At 41.6% G+C, this 27,545-nt stretch overlaps 1 protein-coding gene across 5 annotated transcripts in view; it reads right to left on the bottom strand.

The window, feature by feature from the left end:
* Positions 1-2,945, bottom strand: part of RPS6KC1 (ribosomal protein S6 kinase C1) — a 203,271-nt gene extending 200,326 nt beyond the window's left edge. For 2 of the 5 annotated variants that reach the window (XM_061383528.1, XM_061383526.1), the window contains exon 1: positions 2,699-2,933. In XM_061383528.1, coding sequence (XP_061239512.1) covers positions 2,699-2,803 — 105 coding nt within the window. In that variant the 5' untranslated portion in view covers positions 2,804-2,933. Of the gene's footprint in view, positions 1-2,698 lie in introns of all 5 variants that reach the window. The other 3 variants (XM_061383527.1, XM_061383529.1, XM_061383530.1) reach the window with 3 other exon arrangements.
* Positions 2,946-27,545: the final 24,600 nt, after the last annotated feature.

Here is a 27,545-nt window from a genome sequence, read left to right on the forward strand (position 1 = left end):
CTTATTCAAGATGAAAATTAACGAGCAACATAGGATTTAACTAGGAAATCCGTTAGCAAGCTTGTAACTGGTCATAAGGTTATCTAAGCCTGCCAGCTTCCAGAGAACTGGGGGAAAAAAAAGTATAAAGGAGATTTAAGAACATGAAACAGCTCTTATGCCAACCAAAACTTAACAGTGGTAATTCCAATGATTCTATTCTTACATAAAGAACCTTGCAAGAATCAAGAATATAGAGATTGTTCCCTAAAAATATAAGTCAGTCAGTAATAGGAAACATAAAGGGACATTTTTATCTCACAAAGTTCTGTCAGGGGAGCACTACTTACCTGATTAATTCTCCTGAGGTAAGATGTTTTTCTCTTTAAGTCTCAAAAAATAACAAATAATTTACTTATATTTTATACTGTGAAGCTTTTTAAAGTATATCTCTTTATTAATCCTCAATCTTTAAAATTAGAAAACAATATCTGTACCATAAGCAATAAATGAGGACACAAATATTTACAAGGAGAAAAAAAGACAAGTGTAAGCAATTTCCAGTTAAATAACCACAGCAATAACTAATATGCATATTACATGGATCTGGTTAGACCGGCAATGTGCTACTTTATCTTCTAATTGATGTTGTCATATGTTAGTTTACCACTTTAAAAAAGATATTTAAGATCTCAACTAGATTAACCATCCCTTTTGTAAAGTAAGACTACAAGTAATAATCATATTCAGTTTCTTATTCAAGTTCTACACACATTCACATATTCCTTCTACCTGCAGTGCCCTTTCCACTTCTCCCACCCATTTAGATTCTTCCCATCTCTCACCACCTATCTTAATTGGCACATGTTCCCTGATCCCTTGAGCCAGAAACTCTGTATTGTGAAACCCCATAGCTCTTTCCTATAGTCTTTTATAGCATTTAACACTTTCTACCTTGCACTATACTTCAAGTACAGTAAACCATCTTCTACTGGGAGTATCGTTGAAAAGAAGGTCCACACTTTATGCTGCCTGGTAACCCTCAGAGCTCATAGTACCTGAAACTAAACATTCAGTAAATGTGCTACCTAAAACACAGAGGAAAACAATAATTTTAGGCACTCCGTGCCCCACAATGCCTTGGGAGATACAAACGGAAATAAACATCAATGATAGTGACCTGCTCTGAATCTGAGAGACACAGACAAGCAAACACATTAATACAATATATTATAACTGTGATAAGTGTTACAATAGGAGATGAACAGGGTGCTCTGAGGGGAACATTAGAGTTAGGGCATTAAGTATGTTGAAAATTGTTCTAATTTCACAAACTATATTAGGAAACCAAGTCTAGGTTTCTGAAGGGCCAAAAGAAGCTTTCAAGGGGGCTATAGTAAGAGCACCCTTAATCTTGAAATTTTTTCTTAAGCTGAAACTAACACTCCACCTATATAACAACCTTACTTGCAAACACAGAGTAACAATTTTCTCTGTATTCTTGGTACAACCCTCTGCAATAACCAGGCCTGGTCTTACTACAATTTACACAAATTTGCCCATCCTATCCTCTTACACTTGTCTGAACTGTGCACCAACTCCAAAAAGCACATGCCACTCCCATGCCCCAAACTCTGCGGATCTAAATCTATTTAACCTCTAAGGTTCTTTTCAAGGCCCACTTCCTGATCTATCACCCAAGAGTACTACATCCCCCAAACGTATACTGTAATATAACTATCTGTACCTCTCTTTTTTTTAACAATTAATGATGAAGTTAATTCTTAAACATTTTTTTTCACAACTTAAACAGAATTGACCTCATACCCCAGATATGCTACTTCCTTGCAATGTGAAGCTGGGCCAGCTATGACACTTTCTTGAACCATAGTTTCCTCTTCATTAAAATTAGGATTTAACTGGGTGATGTGTACATATGCCTAACACACACATACATTCATACTACATATAATACGTTACATAAATATGTAAATTTAATACTAATTTGTATTTAATATTAATATTTAATTTTATTACTCTTATTTCAAGGAGGAAGATGCAAACTTTAAAACTCGAGCAATCAAACATGAACAAAGTGGGTCCTAAAAACTGTATCAATTAGTCCATGTAAAGGAGCCTCACAACTTTCAAATGTGCCCTCAAGACAACTCACACAAGACACCCTCAGCAGAATTTCTCATGTCTCCTACGGAAAGCCACGAAAAATTCAGAGGCGAAAAGACACAACCAGTTACAGAGGTCCTAGGATGGTGGCCCTACCACTGACATACTTCCCAAGGGTTTATCTGCCTCTGTGCAACCCAGAAGGAAGGGAAGAAATATCCTCTATTATATAAGTCAAATAGTACATCAATTTAACATTTTTTTTAAAAACCTGCATTATCCCTAGGAGACAAGCAAAACCACTTCTACATATTTCAGCCTCGGAAGAGAAAGTCCAAGCGGGATGGGGCTGAGTCATCTATTAAAAGATCATCAACGCCTGCCCCACCCTGGAATGGGGACACTGTTGAGACCATTTCCAGCGCGATCCGGGACTTGGTACGCTCTGCCCCTACCGCATCCTTTTTAAAGTCCCCACCTCGGGCGCCTGTCCCAGCACTAGGCGCAACCTGGCATCCGGCATCCCCACACCAGGGTCCACGCCTGTCTCTCGTCCCTGGTCAGACTCCGACCCCCGTCCGGCAACTGCACTCACCCGGGCGGTGACCTTATACACCGTGTAGCCCCTCGGGTGTCGCTGGGGCTCGGTGACAGTGTAGAATCGGGCCAGATCGGCACCCCGCTCGCGGGGAGAGGTCATCCTCCCGCCGCCTCTGCCGCCGCCGCCTGCCGGGGATCATCAGTGCAACCCGGCGCCGCCGCGGTTCTCTGAAGCAGCGGCCAGGCGGCGAGGGGGCGGTGGCTCATCGGCGGCGCCTCCGCCGCTGGGCTCTGCTTCCGGGGTCGCGGAAAAGCTTCCGGGTCAGACCCGGGCTCCAGTCCTAGGAGGGAGACTCCACTTGAGACCCGGACCCCCATCGCCGGCCTGAGCCTGGCAAGTGAACGAGGATCAGGCAATGGCACTGCCCGCCACGAGACGGAGGGATACCCCAGCCTAGTATCTTCTTTCCTTCCCTATTGGCCGCCCATTGGTTTAAATACCCACAACCCCTGAACTCTTCTTTTAAGACAAACCCGGTCCATCTGTGCACCTGTGTTTATACCACCACAAAGTGAAAGTGAAGTGGCTCAGTCGTGTCCGCCTCTACGCGACCCCATGGACTGTAACCTACCAGGTTCCTCTGTCCATGGGACTTTCCAGGCAAGAGCACCGGAGTGGATAGCCATTTCCTTCTCCAGGTGATCTTCCCAAGCCAGGGACTGAACCCTGGTCTCCCGCATTGCATGAAGTGAAAGTCGCTCAGTGTCCTGATCCTGCGACCTCAAGGACTGTACAGTCCATGAATTCTCCATGCCAGAATACTGCAGTGGGTAGCCTTTCCTTTCGCCAGGGGACCTTCCCAACCCAGGGATCGAACCCAGATCTCCTACATTGCAGGCAGATTCATTACCAGCTGAGCCACAGCAAGCCCCCCAAGTTTAAAAAAAAAAAAAAAATCGTTGCCTGTGTTAAGAGTTTCATACGGATTAAGCTTCAACCCACTGCAGTGCACTCACTACAGTACACCCTGAGGGGAATTCACACTAGGGGAAATTAACACGCATTCCCTGCTTTGAGTTTACTAACCCTTAGGTAGTTAAGTTGCGTATCTCAGGGAAAATTTCATAGATGTCGTGGTCCAGGCGTGGGTTGGAAAGGAGTTTCCAAGCATGAGACAGAGTGAGAGGGAAAGTAAAGTTTATTAGAGTAGGAGATGCTGTTAGAATACCGGGCCTGCTCAAGGGAGAACCGACTTGAATGGGGGTCCTTAGTCCACTTTTATACCCAGGGTACAAGTAGTGGGATAGGGGTCTTGCAGTCATTTGCTGATTGGATGAGGCACGTATACTGGGTGGGGAAAGAGTAGAGCAAATACTTTCTCTCTATGGGATAGGAGGGAGACAGGTTATACTATTCCATTAATACTGTATATATAATATACACAAAGTGAAGTCGCTCAGTCTTGTCCGACTCTTTGCGACCCCATGGACTACAGCCCACCAGGTTCCTCCTTCCATGGGATTTCCCAGGCAAGAATACTGGAGTGGGTTGCCATTTCCTTCCCCAGGGGATTTTCCTGACCCAGGGATCGAATCCAGGTCTCCAGCATTGTGGGCAGGTGCTTTACTGTCTGAGCCACCAGGGAATCCCATATAATATACACAGTATATAGTATATAACACATACTGTTCCATGGGGGAGGGAAGGACAATAAGGGTATGGTTTTTCTGTTCTGCATTCCAAGACCCTCCTGGGTTTTATCTGCTCTTTCGTCCTTGGGTCACCACATTCCTCCCTCTATTTTTAGGGCCAATTCTTTGGACTCTTGATACCCAGCTCATTTCTACCTACCTACCTATTTCACTTCTTAGGCACTTGGGAACCCAGTCTCAAAGGAAAAGAGGCCATGACAGCTCTGGCTTCTTCAGGCTGTACAGGGGTGTAGTGGAGCTCTGGGTTCCCTTTGCCTGCTCCCTGTCGGGGTGCATTTACAGAGAGAGATGAAAGTCCATGGAGTGATAAGGCAGCTTGTTTCAGCATCGTCTGGGTGTTGGCCAGGGAACATTCTTGTCATACTACCACTTGGAGATTTGTTGTAGTCTAGAGGGAAATGGCAACCCACTCCAGTATTCTTGCCTGGAGAATCCCAGGGACAGAGGGGCCTAGTGGGCTGCCGTCTATGGGGTCGCACAGAGTCAGACACGACTGAAGTGACTTAGCAGCAGCAGCAGCAGCAGAAGAAGAAACAAACAACAAGAAAGTTAAAGGTACTTGGCCCAAAGATTAATAGAAGTAGAAAAGCTGCTGAGGAGCTAGTCAGGAGAATCAGGACTAGACGTTGGTTTGTGACATTAGTGTTTCTCTAGGTATGAGAAGATGCAAGAATTTGTCCTCATAAAATCTTTACCTGAAAACATCTGACCATCTGAAGGCCGGTTCTTGTGGGTTTTTCCCAAGCACAGAGTACCTTATTTCTGGTCTCCACCCTGAACTCCTTTCAGGGGATGTTGAAGGTCAGCAGCTTGTAGTGGTCACAATGTAATCCTTGCAGAGGCAGCTGGCAAGTGCCAATTTCCAGTCAGCAGGGTCCCTTCATAGCCACATATTTGACCTTGCTTTGGGGGCATTTCACGGCCATTGTGTCCCGTGGTGCTGGGAAGGTTCATTCCCAGGTCTAATGAAGATTCCATTGACAGGCCATTCAGTGTGCTGTTATTGGACTAGGCCTTGCGAGGAGCAAAAGTCTCTGGACCATGCCTGTCTTACTAGCCTCTTGGTCCAGGAAAATATTCCCTCTTGTTGCTTCTTCCCATATCTAGAGTTACATTATTACAATCACTGATCTCATATGGAACTGCATATCAGCATTTTATCACAGGCTCAGTCACACATTTGGTGATATAAGAAACAATCTTATGAAACAAGTGACATAGAAAATAATATACTGATCCCTAGCAGTTATTAGTAAGGTCATAAGTCAGTCAGATAGGATCATGTAAGTCACTGTGAAATAATATATTCACTTAGCAAAAGTAACAAAGAAGATTTCAAAGTTAAACATAGGGGGAGGAGCCAAGATGGCGGAGGAGTAGGATGGGGAGAACACTTTCTTCCCCACAAATTCATCAAAAGAGCATTTAAACGTCGAGTAAATTCCACAAAACAACTTCTGAATGCTGGCAGAGGACATCAGGCACCCAGAAAAGCAACCCAACTCTTCGAAAGGAGGTAGGAAAAAATATAAAAGGCAAAAAAAGAGACAAAAGAGGGAGGGACGGAGTTCCGTCCCGGGAAGGGAGTCTCAAAGTTAAACATAGAACAGATCACTTCAGAGGTAAAGAAACGTAAAATCCATTATCAAAGGCAGTTCAAGAAACCAAGAAAATTTGTATTTATGCACAAAACTCTTCCCTTGGAATGCACTTTCCATCAAACCTTCTTAACACTTTCTGTACCCATTACTTTGTTCTCCCATCCTGAAACAGCCACCTGTAAGTCAGACTTACTTCCTTTTCCCTTCATAAAATGTAATTTCATTCCTCATACCTTCTTTACTGAAAACACACATCGTAATTTCCTTAAGCAACCAATAACTGACCTTTATATTAGCATTCTACAGATTGGTGAACATAAATACCAGTGACAATTTCTAAAAAAATTCTAGAGAACATCTCAGGATGGCATCAAACATTATTCATTAACAGTCCAAAATCTCTAGTTTCTCTGTAAGAGGAAGTTAGTGTTCAGTAATGAATGTTTCAGAATCTTATTTTATTTGGAAATGATCTAGCTATTCAATACATCAGTCACTTAGTTTAGCACAACCCTAGAAATTCAGGGTTACCAAAATCTAAAGGGACTGTTTTAGAGAAACATTTCTAAAGTATAATGATTCTTAATAGTTTATCTAAAAGCTCCTATCTCATTTACTTTTTTTTTTTGAAGTTTCTTCACTTGATGTACTTTCCTTACTGACAAACTTGTAACAGATATAACAATATAACAATATTTAACTTATAATAAACCTAGACACAATGAAAATATGCTTAATGTTAATGACTCTTAGATATGTCTATATTAGATTAGCAAACAAACATTAATACTAGGTATTTAATATTGATTATTTCCCAGTTCATGTGAATCTGAAATTCATTTAGGTTAATTTCTCTTGTATTTAGAACTGTCTGATTTGTAAGTGCTTACTTTTCTTTCAGTTCAGTTCAGTTCAGTCACTCAGTCGTGTCTGACTCTTTGCGACCCCATGAATTGCAGCACGCCAGGCCTCCCTGTCCATCACCAACTCCTGGAGTTCACTCAAACTCATGTCCATTGAGTCGGTGATGCCATCCAGCCATCTCATCCTCTGTCATCCCCTTCTCCTCCTGCCCCCAATCCCTCCCAGCATCAGGGTCTTTTCCAATGAGTCAACTCTTCGCATGAGGTGGCCAAAGTACTGGAGTTTCAGCTTTAGCATCATTCCTTCCAAAGAAATCCCAGGGCTGATCGCCCTTGGGATGGACTGGTTCGATCTCCTTGCAGTCCAAGGGACTCTCAAGAGTCTTCTCCAACACCACAGTTCAAAAGCATCAACTCTTCGGTGCTCAGCTTTCTTCACAGTCCAACTCTCACATCCATACATGACCACTGGAAAAACCATAGCCGTGACTAGATGGACCTTTGTTGGCAAAATAATGTCTCTGCTTTTGAATATGCTATCTAGGTTGATCATAACTTTCCTTTTAAATTAGAACTCATTTACAGCTTCAGCAATATTAAAAAAAAAAAAGACACACACTGAGACATACATAAATCCAGACAAACAGAGATCTCATAGTTTGCTTCTTGAGATTTTAAATGTCTCTTTGACCCTCCCCCCTTTTCTTCTTTGCTTGAAGTTCCAATTTGCCCAAGGCTGAGGTCTCAGGCAAAGTGGGCTGTGTATTTCAAGAACTTGAAAGGATTAACCTCAAGCTTTTCCCTAGGCAGGGCTTTTAATAAGCTAGTTGTTTTTAACTGCGTATGCAAAAAGAACTGGTTTTGCAGTTTCCAAGAAAAAAAAATTCATTTTAACCAGTCTTCTCCAGAGTCTAAAGAAAATCATGGCCATCCTGTGTCAAAAAGTCATCGTTCCTTTCTGTGGTCATAGTTTTATAGCTAAAATATAGACCAACTAGTGCTCAAATTGACTCTGATATCAGAGGCAGATGAGGTGATGAAAATCTTGGATTGTCCCTTTGGTGGGAAGTGAGGTCTTTGTCCCATCAGAACAATCTGAAGGGCTAAGGGAATTTGCAGGAGTGGGGAAGTGTGGTCCTTCCCCACCCTGAGAAACAGGAGTAGCTAAAAGAGAATTCTTTAGGATGTTCAGGAGAGGGGGAAATTTGGTTCCCTCTCCACCTGAGAAAGGAGAAGGCAATGGCAACCCACTCCAGTACTCTTGCCTGGAAAACCCCATGGACGGAGGAGCCTGGTAGGCTGCAGTCCATGGGGTCACTAAGAGTCAGACGAGGCTGAGCGACTTTACTTTCACTTTTCACTTTCATGCTTTGGAGAAGGAAATGGTAACCCACTCCAGTGTTCTTGGAGCCTGGTGGGCTGCCGTCTATGGGGTCACACAGAGTCAGACACAACTGAAGCGACTTAGCAGCAGCCACCTGAGAGATAAGCATAGTTAGAAGGGGATTCTTTAGAATGTTAGGAGAGTTTTTGATTCTTCAGGCTTTTGAATATAGGAGAAAGACCCGACAAAAGGGAACCTCAGAATCCTTTCCTAGAGGTCATGTGGATATGAAAGGTCGAGTAGGGGTTGTCTAGGAAACCTGATGGAGAGAGACAGGGGGCAGGAGATAGGGAGACAACAGAAAGACACGTGCAGCCTGAGTCCCTCAAGTCTGGATTCTGACTGAGGGCCATGAAAGCAACATCTAGGCTCCTGTAAGTCAATCCGGACCAAAAGGGAAAGAAGTGACAGGGAAGAAGGCTGAGGAATCCGCCTTACAATCCTATCGGAGAGGCGGTGGCCAGGGGGTGATGGTCTCTGTTTTGCTTCAACCACGATGTGCCTGACTTGGTGCATGGAAGTTGTCTTGCTGGGGGTGGAATGCCCTTGTGGCCCGATCTGTTCTGTGTCCCCCTTATCAATATGGCAGGAGCCCTAATGGTTTTTAAGTGCCTGACCCGTGCCCGGACAATATCGGTTGGCCTAGTCCTCAGTTGGAAAAAAGACAAAGAAGAGACCCTCACCCATTCGGGCGGCAGCTACTGGGGTGCAGTGAGCAGTGGGGCCTTTGGAACACACGAGACAGTAACCCTGGCCAGAGTGCCTCAGTTGCTTCCACAGCACTTGCCTGTTCGCACAGGGCCCCTATGAAAAAGAAGAGGTGAGGAGGTGGAGGAAGAGACCCCAAGGTCCCCATACAAGCCACCAAAAATGTTGTGGTCCGGGCACAGGTTGGAAAAGAATTTCCAGACATGGGACTGAGTGAGAGAGAAATAAAGTTTATTAGAGTGGGAGATGCTGTTAGAACAGCGGGCCTGCTCAAGGGAGAACTGATGTTGAATGGGGGTCCTTAGTCCTTTTTTATACCCAGGGTACAGGAGTGGGATAGGGGTCTTGCAGGTCATTTGCTGATTGGATTAGGCACATATACTGGGTGGGGAAAGAATAGGGCAAATACCTTCTCCCTATGGGATAGGAGGTGGGGACAGCTTGTACTATTCCACTAGTAGTTACAACATGGGGGAGTGAAGGACAATACAGGTCTGGTTTTTTTGTTCCTGCATTCCAAAACCCTCTTTGGTTTTATCTGCTCTTTCATCCTTGGATCACCACAACAGATTCTTATATCTTCCACAAATGGAAAAACATTAAAATCATTAACTGTGATGCATTTTCTGTAACCAGCAGTAATGTTTCACTACTTCATGTTTTTCCCAGCAAAAAAAAAAACAAAAACAAAAAAGAATCATATAAAACCTGTCTCCTCCCTTACCTCTCTGGAGCAGTTTCTCAGCTATCTGAGAGGCTATCTCTTGGGGTATTGTTCTCAAAGCAGCCCCTGAATAAAACTGAAACTTGTTCTCACACTATGCATGTTTTTTATTTGACACAACCTATTTCAGTTTTAAAATTCATCCATTCATACTCTAAAGCTGGAAACTGTGTCTACTACAAAGATAGAGCTCCTATTTAAATTCGTCACTATCCATAGCTTGATTCCTCTACCTTCCTTCATCAAGATTTTCTCATTCCCCACAACATTCATTCCAAATGGTTGCGGCTCTCCTCAACACTCTATTCCTCTTCACCTTGCCTTCTTACCTGTGGGCCCCTCCTTCTTTACAGAGGGGGAAAAGTACTTAGCACCAATCCCTTCATCTTCACGTATTTCTGTTTCAATCTGAGACCTACACATCTCTCTACCTCATTTTCCAGGACTAATCACTCTTCCTGTGCACTGATATCCGTCCTCATTGGCAGACCTAAAGACCTTGTTCCATCAGTGACATCCCAACTCTACTTTCTGTACCTTTAATCTCTTCCTTGTCACTGGCTCCTTCTTCTCAGCCTATGTATGCAAGGTCTTCCCTGTAGTTCAAACGGTAAAGAATCTGCCTGCAATGCAGGAGACCTGGGTTCGATCCCTGGGTCAGGAAGATCCTCTGAAGAATGGCGTGCCACTGGCGTGGCAGTCCACTCCAGTATTCTTGCCTGGAGAATCCCATGGACAGAGGCGCCTGGCGGGCTACAGTCCGTGGAATCGCAAAGAGTTGGGCATGACTGAGCGACTGACACTATGTATCCCTAAACCTATCATTTGTTTATTCAACCTGAACTCACCACCTATTATATGCCAGTCATCATGCTAACTAGGCATTGGAGTTACAAAGTCCCTGATCTCAAGAACCATTTAGGAAGAAAAAGCAGAGACCATTTAAAGTATATTGTTATTAAAATAAATACTATCACAGGTGCATATATGGCATACTACAGAACACATCTAATTCTGTTTGGAAGATTAGCTAAAATTTTCTGATACTGGGGAAACTATGGTGAATTTTGAAAGAGAGACAGGAATTAGCCAGGAAGAGAAGAGAATAAAGGAAACCATTCATGTTCTCATCTCTCCTGATTTTTTCTCCTGATACTGAGCAGTGGGTAGTGGAAAAGGCATGAAAACCAAGGGCACTGAAAATCAAGTTCACGAGGAAGCTATGTTCAAAGAGCTAAAAAAAAAAAAAAAAACACACACACAACAAGCAAAAAATGTCCAAACTGCTTAACCAAAACTGGTTCAAGAAGAAAGAGGAAATCTTAATCAACCCATAATAAGTAAAAATACTGAATCAGTAATTTTAAAACTTGAACAAATAAAAAGCCCAGGATCAGATGGCTTCACTGGTGAATTCTACCAAATATTTAAAGAAAAACTAACATGAATCTTTTTCAAACTCTTCCCAAAAAAAAAGGAAATGAGAAAACAATAATTCATTTTATGAAGCCAGTATTACCTGAATACCAAAGGCAGATGGAGCTGTCCCAAAAAAAGAAAATTGCAAATATCCCCTATGAATATATATTCAACTAGGGGACTTCTCTGGGGGTCCAGCAGTTAAGAATCTACCTGCCAATGCAGGGGAAGTGGGTTCAATTCCTGGTCTGGAAAGATCCCACATGCCATGGAGCAACTAAGCCCAAGTGCCACAGCTACGGAGGCCTGAGTGCCTAGACCCCGTGCTCTGCAACAAGAGAAGCCAGTGAAATGAGACGCACTCACACTGCAATGAAGAGTAGCCCTGGATTGCTGCAACCAGAGAAAGCCTACTCAGAGCAGCAAAGACCCATTGCAGCCAAAAATAAAAACAAACAACAACAACAAAAAATCTTCAACTAAATATTAGCAAATAGAATCCCAGAGTATATTTAAAAAGTTAAATAACATGACCACATGGGATTTATCCCCAAAATACAAGGTTGGTTCAACATAATGAAAATAAATCAGTGTAATATACCATATTAATGAAATAAAGGCAGAAAGTGAAGAGGAACTAAAAAGCCTCTTGATGAAGGTGAAAGAGGAGAGTGAAAATGTTGGCTTAAAGCTCAACATTCAGAAAACGAAGATCATGGCATCTGGTCCCATCATTTCATGGGAAATAGATGGGGAAACAGTGTCAGACTTTATTTTTTTGGGCTCCAGGGTCACTGCAGATGGTGATTGCAGTCATGAAATTAAAAGATGCTTACTCCTTGGAAGGAAAGTTATGACCAACCTAGATAGCATATTCAAAAGCAGAGATATTACTTTGCCAACAAAGGTCCACCTAATCAAGGCTATGGTTTTTCTAGTGGTCATGTATGGATGTGAGAGTTGGACTGTGAAGAAAGCTGAGTACCAAAGAATTGATGCTTTTGAACTGTGGTCTTGGAGAAGACTATTGAGAGTCCCTTGGACTGCAAGGAATCCAACCAGTCCATTCTAAAGGAGATCAGTCCTGGGTGTTCATTGGAAGGACTGATGCTAAAGCTGAAACTCCAATACTTTGGCCACCTCATGCGAAGAGTTGACTCATTGGAAAAGACCCTGATGCTGGGAGGGATTGGGGGCAGGAGGAGAAGGGGACGACAGAGGATGAGATGGCTGGATGGCATCACCGACTCGATGGACATGAGTTTGAGTTAACTCCGGGAGTTGATGATGGACAGGGAGGCCTGGTGTGCTGCGATTCACGGGGTCGCAAAGAGTCGGACACTACTGAGCAACTGAACTGAACTGAACTGAATGAAATAAAGGGGGGAAACACTGGATAATATCAATAAATACCAAAAAAAAGCATTTGACAATATCAAACACCCTTTCATGGTAAACACAAAGCAAAGAAAGAATAAAAAGGAATTTCCTCAACCTGATAAAGGGCACTGAGGAAAAACTCACAATTAACATCATACTCATGGTGAAACACTAAAAGTTTTCTCCCTGAAATTAGCAACAAGACAAAAACGTACACTCTTTCCACTTCTATTCAGCATTGTACAGAAGTACTAGACAAGGCAACTAGACAAGAAAAAGAAGTAAAAAGCATACAGAAGAGAAAGGCAGGAATAAAACTCTTCATTTGCAGGTGACATGATCTCATACATAGAAAATTCTAAACACACATACATGCAATAAAACTATTAGAACTAATAAACAATTTCCATTAAATGGTAGGAATAAGATCAGCATACAAAAATCAATTTTATTTCTATACATTAGCAATGAACAGTCTGAAATTAAAATTAAGAAAATAATTCCATTTACAATACCATCAAAAATAATAAAATATTTGGGAAAAATTTATAAAAGAAACATGACTTGTACACTGAAAACTCTAAAAACATTGTTGAGAGAAATTAAAGCATACATAAATAAATAGAAAGTCATCCCCATTCATGGCTTAAAATATGGTTAAGATGGCAATACTCCCCAAATTTATCTACTGATCCAATGAATCCCTATTAAAATTCCAACTTTTTTTTTCTTTTTTCAGAAATGGTCAAGCTGATCCTAAAATTCATTTGGAAATGCAAGGGACTCTGAATGGCCAAAATAATCTTGAAAAAAAAAAAGATTCACTTCCTGATTTCAAATTTTACCACGAAGCTACAGTAATCAAGGCAGTGTGGTAGTGGTATAAGGATAAACATATAAATAAATGGCATGGATAGAGAGTTCAGAAATAACTTGATATATTTATAGTCAAGTGATTTTCAACAAGGATCTTAAGATCATTCAATGGCTGAGGAGGGTGGAAGAGCATGGGCAGGGGTAGCAGACAGTCTTTTCAACAAGTAATGCTGGAAAAACTAGATATCCACATGCAAAAGAATGAATTTGGATCCCTACCTAACACCGTATACTAAATTTTTTTTAATAACTCCTGCTCATGGGGCATGGGTCAAAAGAAATGAATCTGATGTTAATGCACATAATGTTCAGCCTAGCTGCCAGAAATGAGTACATACTCTATGATTCCATAAAGTTCAAAAACAATTAAAGCCAATCTGTAGTGATAGAAGTCAGGACAGTGGCTCTCCATGGAGGATGGGGATGGTGAGCACGTGAGAAGGACACGAGAAACTCCTCTGGGATGCTGGGAAGGGCCATGATCTGGTTAGTAGTTACATAAGGCCCCCTCTACCTCCTGGTGGTGCAGTGGTAAAGAATCCACCTGCCAATGCAGGAGATGCAGGAGATGGAAGTTCAACTTACAAGTTCCATCCCTGGGTCAGGAAGATCCCCAGGAGGCATACTCTAGTATTCTTGACAGGAAAATCCCATGGACCGAGGAGCCTGGTGGGCTACAGTCCATTCGGGTCACAAAGAGTCAGACGCAACTGAACATGCATATACAAGTATATGTATATGAAAACATCTATCACACTAAACATTTATGATTTATTTACTTTACTGTGTGTATGTTATACCCCAATCAATAAGCTTATTTCTTCTTTTATCTATTTTTGGTGGTGCTCTGCAGCATGTGGGATCTTAGTTCCCCCACGGATTGAACTTGTGCCTCCTACAGTGGAAGGCGAAGTCTTAACCAATGGACCTCCAGGGAACTCCCCCAATCAGTAAGCTCTTTAAATTTTTAAGAAAACAAAAGTCCCCTGGTCTCCCTAGACACTTCCAATCCACCTTTCATATTCCCATTAAAATCATCCATTTTAAAAGCTATGGCATTATGTCACTCTTCTGTAAATTCTTCATGGGTCTTATTGTCATGATTTTTCTGTCATAGATTTTTAGGATCCATTATGTCTGGTCCTTGCTCACCTCATTTCATTTCTCTGGGTTTCAATCAAATCATTTGCAACATCACACCTCCAGATCTTCAGACCATCTGTTTCTTTAGAAACTCCCACCACCTCCAACCAGCCTTCAGAAATCAGCTCACTCAAGGACTAATGAAGTCGTCTTTCACAGCCCAAGCGTCTCTTTCAAGGAATAGTAGGTATTTCTTCTTCTGTGCAATCACCTCTCTATTCTTCACCTGTGCTACGGACCTGGCACAGGGTAGCCATACGTTGTGTGGGCCAATTTAGGGCTGAGATGTTTTTATCCCATTATGCTGTGAACTCCTTAAAGGCAGGGGCTGTTCTTGCTTTGTATTCGTACCCCAGGTAACTGTTGCAGTGGCCAGAAGGGAAGAGCTATTTGCTAACTATATTAACTCCAAGGTTCTAAAGACTTTTTTCCTGCCAATCCAATTAAATATACTGTTATAACTATTTATCTTTATAACTATTAACTGACTTTTAACTACTGATCTGAGCTTCTGACCAGAATAAAATAAAAAGTATACTCATATTAAGCTCTTATAATATCAGTCAAAAGCAAGAAACTGTGATTTTGGCAAACCTTTGCTGCCTTGTTATAGACTTTTCTTCAATTTCTATATGATATTTTAAAATATTATAATAATTCAAAGATTTCTTTAAATTTTTTTGATCTCCAGGATCCTAAACTTCCCAGGTTTAGCTAACTATGAACTAAAGATTAATTAAAGAGAATAAAGTGATATGTTACCTACACCTTGATGTTAGCCTTCATGAAAGACACATACTGCTTTCAACTATATGCTTAGTTTTGGCATGGCAAAGTCAAAATTCTTGGTAAAATACTATATAATATCACATTATTTAGACAAACAAAAGACACAGTTCCTGTCCTCAAGTGGGAAATAGACAACCATGAAGAGCATTTTTGCTCTTTCTTACAGACAGCTTCCTCATACTCTCCTCTGCTCTTCCATCATTCTCCTCTGTATCTAAAGAACTTCTGCTGGTATCTGCCCTTACTCTTTCATCAGTTCAGTTCAGTTCAGTTCAGTCGCTCAGTCGTGTCCGACTCTGCAACCCCATGAACCGCAGCACACCAGGCCTCCCTGTCCATCACCAACTCCCGGGGTTCACTCAAACTCATGTCCATCGAGTCAGTGATGCCATCCAGCCATCTCAGCCTCTGTTGTCCCCTTCTCCTCCTACCCCCCAGTCCCTCCCAGCATCAAGGTCTTTTCCAATGAGTCAACTCTTCACATGAGGTGGCCAAAGTATTGGAGTTTCAGCTTCAATATCAGTCCTTCCAATGAACACCCAGGACTGATCTCCTTTAGGATGGACTGGTTGGATCTGCTTGCAGTCCAAGGGACTCTCAAGAGTCTTCTCCAACACCACAGTTCAAAAGCATCAATTCTTTGGCACTCAGCTTTCTTCGCAGTCCAACTCTCACATCCATACATGACCACTGGAAAAACCATAGCCTTGACTAAGATGGACCTTTGTTGGCAAAGTAATATCTCTGCTTTTGGATATGCTATCTAGGTTGGTCATAACCTTCCTTCCAGGAGTAAGCATCTTTTAATTTCATGACTGCAATCACCATCTGCAGTGACCCTGGAGCCCCCAAAAATAAAGTCTGACACTGTTTGCACTGTTTCCCCATCTATTTCCCATGAAGTGATGGGACCAGATGCCATGATCTTCGTTTTCTGAATGTTGAGCTTTAAGCCAACTTTTTCATTCTCCTCTTTCACCTTCATCAAGAGGCTTTAGATCCTGTTCAATTTCTGCCATAAGGGTGGTGTCATCTGCATATCTAAGCTTATTGATATTTCTCCCGGCAATCTTGATTCCAGCTTGTGCTTCTTCCAGCCTAGCATTTCTCATGATGTACTCTGCATAGAAGCTAAATAAGCAGGGTGACAATATACAGCCTTGACGTACTCCTTTTCCCATTTGGAACCACTCTGTTGTTTCATGTCCAGTTCTAACTGTTGCTTCCTGACCTGCATATAGGTTTCTCAAGAAGCAAGTCAGGTGGTCTGGTATTCCCATCTCTTTCAGAATTTTCCACAGTTTACTTTTTCATAGCTTCCCAGAAAGATAACCACAGGGGCCTGAAGACAGACCAGCCCAGGCAGCAAGACCATTTGTCAGAGTTGAGCTCTATTCTGTGATATCCACAAGTGTCTGCACTGTTGAGACCCACAAATCTGAAAAGTTCCCATTCTGGGACAGAGATGGGAAGAAGAAAGGCTTTGGGGGTAGAGAGCAGAGAAGAGCTCATCTAAATTTTATATCCTGACTGCCAAATCTCTATCATTGTACCTGTGCTGTAAAAGCCTGAACATTAAGATGTTCCCAGTGAATTAAGGTTCTTGCTTCATGGCAAAAAAATTTGGAGACAAAGTGATAGGAAAAGTGGTTTTATTTAGGGAGAAACACACTCTACACACAGAGTATGGGCCATCTCAGAAGGTGAGAGGCCTCGAAATCTGGCAGGGTTAGTTTTTATGGGCTGGGTAGTTTCATAGGCAAATGAATGAGAGGATTATTCCAATTATTTGGGGAAAGGGCAGAGATTTCCAGGAATTTGGCCACTGTTCAGTTTATGACCTTTTATGGTTGGTCTCAGAACTGTTCTGGAGTTCATGGGCGTGTCACTTAACATGCTAATGTACCACAACTAATAAGGCTCCAGGTCTACTGGAAGTCAAATCTCCCGCCATTTTGGACCTAGCTGGTTCTAATCAGTTTGTGTCATGTCCTATGACCGTGTCATTCTTTTAAAGGTTGTGGCCCTGCTCCCTTCCCTCCCTTTCATTCCCCCCTCAGAGATTTTACTCCCATAGTCTTATGGGAAACAGATGGGTAATCATCTGTCTTCTGTAACTGCTTTGTTTCAGAGAGTTCTTAATTTAATCAGTCCATTTACAGGTTAGGAAAGAAACAAGAGATTCTAGCAAGGGCTGAATGCTATAGTGTTCATCAAGGAACACTGCAGAACATATATACTCATGAAGACTTCCATCAACTTTCCAGACCAATTTACCGACTATTGGCTATTGTGAGTGAAGTGAAGTGAAAGTCACTCAGTCATGTCCGACTCTTTGTGACCCCATGGACATGGAATTCTCTAGGCCAGAATACCGGAGTGGGTAGCCTTTCCCTTCTTCAGGGGATCTTGCCAACCCAGGGATTAAACCCAGGTCTCCTGCATTGCAAGTGGATTCTTTACCAGCTGAGACACAAGGGAAGTCCAAGAATACTGGAGTGGGTAGCCTATCTCTTCTCCAGCGGATCTTCCCAACCCAGGAATCAAACCAGGGTCTCCTGCATTGCAGGTGGATTCTTAACCAAGTGAGCTATCAGAGAAGCCCTGCTATTGTGAGACCATTCATCAAATACGTCTGCCCCAAATCAAACCTTTAATTTGCCACCACTCTAGCAGGCTCAAATGCAATTTACGCTGGAAAAATAAGAAAGAGCATGAAAAAACTAAAGGTAAGATTTCATAACCATAAAGAGTTAGGAAACCACTGCACCAGACAACAAAATTCTGCAGGGGAGAGAATTATGTCACCATGACAACCTGAGATATTTTTATTGGGAGAGTTGGTAGGCTATACAGAAACATTTTCCAAAAATTGGAGTTGAGACTGAAGTATAAGAACATGTGTGGGAGTTGAGAGACACTTCAAATTTGAATTTTCATCTTTATTTTTTTAGCTTTTTCTTGCAATCTACATATTGCCAAATCCTGTTTTATAAGTGCAAAAGGGCAAAAATAATTTTTATACCCCATACTCATATACAAATGTTTTGTACATATGTATATGACTATGCAACTTCAGGAATTAGAGGGTTTTGTTAACAAAAGATACAAGGTTTCTTGAAGAATAGACATTTATATCAATCAACAGTTCAAATAGATCATTACATATATTAGCACATCTATCCTTGGCTAAGAAACCTGAGATTATTAGGTGGATACCTCATGTATTGAATCTATACCATATTACTTTATATTTGATTTTATAACATTTTAACTTTCTGTGTTTAATTATTTTGTATTTTCCCAAAATGTCTGCATAAAGCTCTATTACATGTGTATTATCAGTACTTAGTATATGTAGTTCATTTAATCACGTTTATGTTCAAGTTTGTTTTGCACACAAAGTTGATGCAAAATAAACATTTCTGCCTATGTCTCATAACAGATACTTCACAGCTATCACTTTATTTAATCATCACGATATTTCACAAGTATCATTATCGCCTTTTAGAGACGAGCTAACTATAACCAAAGAGGTGATACATTTGCCCTGAACCACATCTGGAAGTGTCATGTCTGTTAAGCTGCAGGTCTATTTGACGCACACAAGTCTTCCCATTTCCTGTGCTACACTGAATCTCAACGTCCTCATGATTCTTGAGGCATACATTTTGAACTTATAAAGAAATTGCTTCTAGATATTACGTAGTACAACATATTTGGACTTCCAGCTAAGATACCTTGTAAGTTCTTACACTGAAATATTCTCTGCTCCAACACATAGCAACCGGAGATAAAATATAAAAAGAGAAATTAACACACAAAACCAAAAAACAAACAAACAAGTAAACTACCATGCTCAGAACCAATTTAAACCTCTCTGAGGCTCAAAAACACCAAAGTTGAGGCCTGCTAGATCCTCCATCTAAGAATTTTGCTCCTGCTCATTAACATGGACTTAAAGTCCTCCCATGAAAGGAAAGAGATGAACTCAGTCTCACTGCGGAAACTGGGGGCTTCTTCACCTATGACAAAAAAGGTTGAAAAGTGCAGCAATGACTGCTTCCGGAGCCACGCCCCAAGTGGAGAAAGGTGACAGTTTCATATCCAGGACCTAGTCCACTAGCTCAGGCTGGACCTGCAGTGTTTCTTTCTTTTATATATTATTTGTTTATTTTAATTGGAGGCTAATTACTTTACAACATTGTAGTGGTTTTTGCCGTACATTGACATGAATCAGCCATGGGTGTGCAGTGTTTCTTAACAGCATAACTAGACAAGCCTAAAGCCAGCAATACAAGATCTAATTCTGGTCTGGGATTCCATGGAGGGAAATGCAGGCAAATAAGACACAGCTTAGTATTGATAACTATACCAAACCCTAAAGTATCACTCACAGAGAAGCCAGAATTAAGATACTTATCAGTGACACTAAAAAGAAAAGATTTTATCCCCAACAGACATTTGCAAAAAGGAGAAACAATGTTTTAAAAAACAAACAACAAACCCCAGATGGACTCACTTTGCTAAGCCCTGTATCTCCAAATCAAGACTTAATTCCTAACCTAATTGCAGTTTCAGCCTCTCCCAGGAGTATAATTTTAAACCGGTCAATCTGAAATTACCTGGTCAGCACTGGCAAGGTATTCTACTCAATAGGACACTTTTGCCCACCAAAGGAAGATGACCTTCCCTGAAACAACCCATTCTTTTCTAGAAACTACTTTATCTCACCCTTTTCTGCCTCTTTAAAAGCTTTCGATTTTGTACAGCTCTGTGGGGCTTCTCTCTGATAGGATGCTGCCTGATTCATGAATCATTGAACAAAGCCAGTCATATCTTCAAATTTCCTCAGCTGAATTTTGTTTTCAACAACAACAAACAGCAAAGAAGTTGTTGTCGATATGTTAGTGAATGTACTATTAAAAAGCTAGATTTGAGGGCACAAAAATTCAAGAAATATAAAGTGGAGGCAAGTCGCTCAGTCGTGTCCGACTCTTTGCAACCCCATGGTATGTAGCCTGCCAGGCTCTTCCATCCATGGGATTTTTCAGGCAAGAATACTGGAGTGGGTTGTCATTTCCTTCTCCAAGAAATATGGGCAGCAATGTTTAATGAAAAATTAAAGTCTGCTAAAGTTCTTGTCTTAATCATGAAAATGATAGAGATAACAAAGTTCTTATTAGAAATTTTGTGAGGAATTCAAGTGAAACTAGTGTTTGGAGCAATGGAAATTTTTACATGTCCCAAAGGAAAGTTCAACCACTCTAGAGAGCAATTTGGCAATATGTAGTAAAGATGGAACAATTTTATGTTTCCTATCATCGGAACAATTCTATCCCAGGAACACATAAAGAAACATCATAGATGCAAACAGGGAGACGTACAAGAACATTTATTAGTAATTGTAGTATTAGTCATGATAGCAAAAATGGTAAACAACATAAATGTGTACCAGTAGAATGAAAGGAAAATAAACTGTGACTTGTATTTGGAATACTGTACAGTATTGAAGAATAAACGCATCAGAAAAAGGTATGCCGCTGCTGCTGCTAAGTCGCTTCAGTCGTGTCCGACTCTGTGCAACCCCATAGACGGCAGCCCACCAGGCTCCTCCGTCCCTGGGATTCTCCAGGCAAGAACACTGGAGTGGGTAGAAAAAGGTATAAATATGGGTAAATCTTAAAATATTATATTGACATTAAAAAACAAGTTGCATAATGATACAGAGTATGCCATTTATATATAGTTTTAATATGTTTTATAAAACATTATATGTTTGTAATACTTACATATATAGAAAAATATAACAGCATATATGGGAATGAAAAGCATGAAAATCAGGACAGGAGTTACATCTGGGGAGATGAGGGAGTTGTGGATGAAGTGCCAAGAGGCTTCAACTACATTTTTAATACATTATTTCTTAAGCTGGGTATTGGGATAAATGAATAAATGAAAGAGTGAATGAATCTTAACTGCAAATGTCATTGGAGTCCAACTGGTGTAGAGATGTAACAATAATAATATCTGGAAAAATTATTTAAATTGGAACTTAACAAACTACAAATGCTCTGCTCTTGGTTTGTCATTAACTTCTTCCTCAACGCCCCCTATTACTGAGGTATGATTGACAAATAAAAACTGTATATATTAAGGTATAAAACAAGTTTTGGTGTATATAAACATTTTGAAATGACAATCACAAGGTAATTAACATATACTATCCATCTCTTCACTTAATTACCATTTTGTGTGCATATGGTGAAAATACTTATCTTAGCAAATTTCAGGTACTCATTTTCATTAACTATAGTCACTATGCTGTGTACTTTAGGTCTCAGAACTTTTTCATTTCAAAGTTTGCACCCCTTGACCAATATGGTATTAATTTCAGATTCCTCCTGTCGTCTGGAAACTTGTGAAAACGTTCTCCAGACATGTAATCTTTCTCTTCCAATCTATTTTAGATTTTTCTTCTATCATAATCCATACAATCCTGCTTGTATACTGATCCAGTCTGGACATTTCAGACTAGACAGCCGAAATTGTCAAGCCTCTGCTCAGGGATTTGAAAACAATCTTCAGATAATTCTAGGTCTTTTGCTATTGTTCAAAATTAATATTTTTTTAAAACTTGTATTGGAGTATAGTTAATGTACAATGTGTTAGTTTCTGCTGTGCACAATCCGTTATACATATATATGTCTGCTCCTTTTCATATTTTTTCCATACAGGTCACTACGGAGTACTGAGTGGAGTTTCCTGTGCTGTGGAGTAGGTCCTTATTAGTTGTCTGTTTTATATATAGAAATGTACATGTATCAATCTCAATCTTCCAATTTATCCCTCTTCCCTCTTCCCTCCTGGTAACTATAAACTTGCTTTACATCTGTGACTCTACTTCTGTTTTGTAAACAAGTTCATTTGTACCGGTTTTTAAGATTCCACATATAAGCAATATCACATGGTATTTCTTCCTCCGTCTGACTGACTTCACTGAGTATGACAGTCTCTAGGTTGATTCATGTTGCTGCAAATGGCATTACAAAATTCATACTTTTGAGTGTTATTTTATCTCTGACCACATTTCCACGGCTCTAGTCATCTCTATTTCTAGTTGGAAAACCCTTAACTCCCCAGTGAATTTCTCTGTACCTGTGTCACACTGCTAAATGCTTCTGCCAGTGACTTTTCCTGGAAGAGAGTCAGTCTCTGACTTCATGCCACTGCACCTCTCCACCCTCCTCCTTGCTCCATAATCAGCCCTGGCAGTTCCATGGAAGAGAGAGGCAGTCTTACCTCCTTTAGTTTCTGGCAGCAGTAACAACTTCCATGGATCAAGATTAAACTCAGAAACTCAAAAACTCACCCATCCAGGGAATCCCCTGGCCAAATGGATTCTGTGCTTTCACTGTGGAGAGATGCAGGTTCAATCCCTGGTCAGGGAACTAATATCCCACAAGGGGTGCTATGCGTGGACAAAAATAAATAAATGAACTTCATACAGAAAAAACAAATAAACAAGCAAAACCTCACCCATCTGTCTTTAAAGAATTGTTCTTTCCAGGGGGCACAGAATTCTTGAGAGTCCCCATACCGTAGAAATGTGGGCTCTGAAGCACTTTTCTTTTCTTTAAAATATCAGAGCCTCTGAGAGTCGTTTAACTCACACTTTATTGCCATATTATCTCCTCACGCCTCTGCCTAATTGATTCAAGTTCCTGAGCTTTTAAGCAGTCCCCTTAGTACCAGATGAATCTCCATATGCTTGTGTGAAATATTTGGTTTCCCTTTAGTGCCAGGTACCACGTGCTAAGTAGCTTCAGTCCTGTCTGACTCTTTTCGACCCTGTGGACTGTAGCCTGCCAGGCTCCTCTGTCCATGGGATTCTCCAGACAAGAATACTGAGTGGGCTGCCACGCCCTCTTTTAGGGGATCCTCCCAACTCAGGGATCGAACCCACGTCACTTACATCTCCTTCACTGGCAGGTGGGTTCTTAACTTGAATGTTGAGGTATCCCTGACCATTCTTCACTGCCTCAGCCCCTGGCTATCTATGCAATTATGATGAGATGGTATTTTGAGATCTCAATCAGTGTCTCACCCCACCCATTTCTTATTACTTCAAAAAAAACTACTTCAAAAATGCAATGACTTGTTCACTTAGAGACTGATCTTAATTATTTGAACTTGGATTCTTAACACATTTCTGAGTTACTTTTTGCAAGAAAAAAAATATATATTTCTTTTAAGTATACCATATTTAAAGTATTTTGGGAAGTTCCTAGCAGTCTGGTAGTTAGGACTTCAAGCTTCCACTGCAAGAGGCAAGGGTTGGACCCCTGGTCATGTCACAGCTAAGGATCTTGGCCTTCCCCGGACAATAGAAATTGACTAGATGCCAGGCAAGGCTTTACTGGGGCTGCAGGAGGGAGGGAAAACAAGTTACAGGTTTCCTTGCTTGCTCCCCAGGGAGGGAGGGCTGGGGTGTGTGTGTCCAGGGGTTGGACTGAAGGGTGGCTCAAGTAGTTTGCCCATCCCTTTGTGGTGATGTGTGTAGGGGGCATGCACAGTACGCTACTTTTGTTCCTAATACCTGGTTTTTTGCTCTTCAGTTCAGTTCAGTTCAGTCGCTCAGTCGTGTCCGACTCTTTGTGACCCCATGAATCGCAGCACGCCAGGCCTCCCTGTCCATCACCAACTCCCGGAGTTCACTCAAACTCATGTCCATCGAGTCAGTGATGCCATCCAGCTATCTTAGCCTCTGTCGTCCTCTTCTCCTCCTGCACCCAATCCCTCCCAGCATCAGAGGGATTTTCCAATGAGTCAACTCTTCACATGAGGTGGCCAAAGTATTGGAGTTTCAGCTTCAATATCAGTCCTTCCAATGAACACCCAGGACTGATCTCCTTTAGGATGGACTGGTTGGATCTCCTTGCAGTCCAAGAGACTCTCAAGAGTCTTCTCCAACACCACAGTTCAAAAGCATTAATTCTTCCGTGCTTAGCTTTCTTTGTAGTCCAACTCTCACATCCATACATGACTACTGGAAAAACCATAGCCTTGACTAGATGGACCTTTGTTGTTGGCAAAGTAATGTCTCTGCTTTTTAATATGCTGTCTAGGTTGGTCATAACTTCCTTTCAAGGAGTAAGCGTCTTTTAATTTCATGGCTGCAATCACCATCTGCAGTGATTTTGGAGCCCCCCAAAAATAAAGTCTGACACTGTTTGGCTCTTCAGAAATGGCAGTTGGGTTTTTTTGTTTGTTTGTCTTCATATCTTTTGGTCTAGAATTTGCCCCAACTGGGCATACACACAGTTATTTTTAGTCCCACACAGTTTCTTTGTATTCTGTTACTCTAGGAGGCATGTGTCCAAGTGCAAGTTTTGCAGCATTGCAGCAAAGGGTCCCAGGTCCCAGTTGGGGGATCGAAGATCCTGCAAGCCTCTCAATGCAGCCAAAAAAAAAAAAATAATAATCCCACATATGTCTATTTCTTTGTTTTCAGATAACTTGGGGAAGTGAAAATTTATGTACCTCTTAAACGATTCAGAACAGAGCTCCTTAATAAGCTTTATAATTTAATATATTAGTACCATCCAGATGTAAAATACCTCACTCTCACATAATGCGAAATAAAGGTCTTTAGAAATAACAGACACATAGACACACAGGCATATGGAGCGTTTATGGCTTAAATTCTACAATTTCAGCTATGGGTCAAGAGTAAACACAGAAGTGTGAAACGTAAAACCTCACTAGTTTAGATATCAAAGAGCTATTCTACCCAGTAGAGAGAGAATCTTCTTTTAAAAATATATATTTATTTACTTTTGGGTGTGCTGGGTCTTCACTGCTGCGCTTGGCCTCTCTCTAGTTGCCGAGAATGGGGGCTACACTGCAGTTGTGGAGCACTAGCTTCTCGTCGCAATGGCTTCTCTTGTTCAGGAGCGCAGGCTCTGGGCGCTCGGGCTTCAGTAGCTGTGGCTCACAGGCTTCAGGGCACGAGCCCAGTAGTTGTGGTACACGGATTTAGTTGCCCCTCGGCATGTGGGCCCTTCTAGATCAGGAATCATATCTTCCTCCTGTGTCCCTTGCACTGCCAGGTGGATTCTCAACCACTGGACCGTCAAGGAAGCCCAGGCAGATTTCTTGAGCTCAAAATAGACAAAAAGAAAAACCAAACTAAGAAACCAAACATTCTCTGTCTCTCACTCAACAGATAATGCTGCTGCTGCTGCTGCTGCTAAGTCGCTTCAGTCATGTCCGACTCTGTGCGATCCCATAGACGGCAGCCCACCAGGCTCCCCTGTCCCTGGGATTCTCCAGGCAAGAGTACGGGAGTGGGGTGCCATTTCCTTCTCCAATGCATGAAAGCGAAAAGTGAAAGTGAAGTCGCTCAGTCGTGTCCGACTCTTTGTGACCCCATGGACTGCAGCCTACCAGGCTCCTCCATCCACGGGATTTTCCAGGCAAGAGTACTGGAGTGGGGTGCCATCGCCTTCTCCGTCTTGGCTTCCTTAATCAAAAGAAATTGATAAAAAGTCACACAAGAAATTCAAGCAAGGGTTTATTGGGAATCTTGCTGCTAGAGGAGGGAGTAAGAACAAGCAACAGTTTCCCTTCCTCACTCCTTGAGGCAGAGTGAGTTGGTTCCTTATATAGGGTAAGAGTAGGGATGGGCTTCCCTGGTGGCTCAAATGGTAAAGAATGTGCCTGCAATGTGAGAGACCTGGGTTCGATCCCTGGATTGGGAAGATCCCCTGGAGGAGGGCATGGCAACCCTCTCCAGTATTCCTGCTTGGAGAATCCCCACGGACAGAGGAGCCTGGTTGCCTGCAGTCCATGGGGTTGCAAAGAGTCGGACAGGACTGGGCAACTAAACAAGCACAGGGATGGGTCCAGGGGTTGGGCCAGAGGGGTGGCTTAGTCGGTCTGTCCCCCCGCTTGGTAGTGCTCTACACAGAGTGTAAGCACAGTACCCTGCTTTTGCTCCCAGCACCCTTCTTTTGCTGGGGCTTTTGGTCTTTTTGTGTCTTTTGTTCATAATTTGTCCCAAGTACCCATGCACACAGTTATTTTTAGTCCCTCAGAGTTTCTTTGTATTTTGTTTGCCCAGGTACAAGCACTGCAGCAAAAGGTCCCAGGTCCCAGATAGTCTCAATATAAAACGATTTTATTTAACTTATTAATAAGGGAACCAAAGATACGTTACAATTTGTTCAAGGAGAATCCAAAAAGTAAACATTTTACAGAACAGGAATATTGAATTTACAAATGGATGCAAAACTGGTTTATCTACAGAGGAGAGTTTTCCCTCCATTGGATAGAATTTGTTGACATGTTCACAGGCAACAATTATTTGCATTACCATCAGTTCTCTACAAGTTAATATCTTCAAAATTCTAAAATAGTTTAATTCAAGGTAAACATGACTATCTTTTAGGATCAGATAATCCTCCAAATTCCAGCTCCATTGAAAGGATATTCATTAATCTCTGTTGCTTCTTTTCTTTTCTTGTGAGACCTACTGGCTCACTTGCCAATGCAGGAGACTTGGGTTTGATCCCTGGATTGGAAAGATCCCCTGGAGAAGGAAATGGCAACCTACTCCAGTAGTCTTGCCTGGGAAATCCCATGGACGGGGGAACCTGGTGGGCTACAGTCCATGGGGTCACAAAGAGTAGGATGCAAATGAGAGACTAAACAACAACAACACCGGCTGATTTATTTTCCCGTCAAAGAATAGCTCCAGAGGAGTCCCCAGGGATGTTGCTTAAAGTGTTACATTCCTCCTTACAAATCACAAACCAGAGGTTATAGAGTGTATTCGAGAGAAAAGGTTCTGTTAATTCGTAAGCCTTTATTTCTGGTCCAGTATTAACCATTCATTCAAAAGAATACTATCCACAATCTATTGTGTAATTATCATAGCACCGGGTAGGGTGTATTTTGAAAATAATGAGTCATAGTCCTTGCTCACAAGGTACTTACAACCTCATTATAGAGATAAGACATACAAGAAACTATCAGTCAATAAATTTAATAAACTGCCAAACTGAGACTACAGTTAGAAGTAGGACAGTATAAAATGGAAATGTATTTGACCATCATTATTCAAGACAATGACAGCCCACTCCAGTACTCTTGCCTGGAAAATCCCATGGACGGAGGAGCCTGGTAGGCTCCAGTCCATGGGGTTGCTAAGAGTCGGACACGACTGAGCGACTTCACTTTCACTTTTCACTTTCACTTTTCACTTTCATGCATTGATTGGAGAAGGAAATGGCAACCCA

This window comes from Bos javanicus, chromosome 16 (genome assembly GCF_032452875.1).
Source record: "Bos javanicus breed banteng chromosome 16, ARS-OSU_banteng_1.0, whole genome shotgun sequence".
In the NCBI taxonomy this organism is placed as follows: Eukaryota; Metazoa; Chordata; class Mammalia; order Artiodactyla; family Bovidae; genus Bos; species Bos javanicus.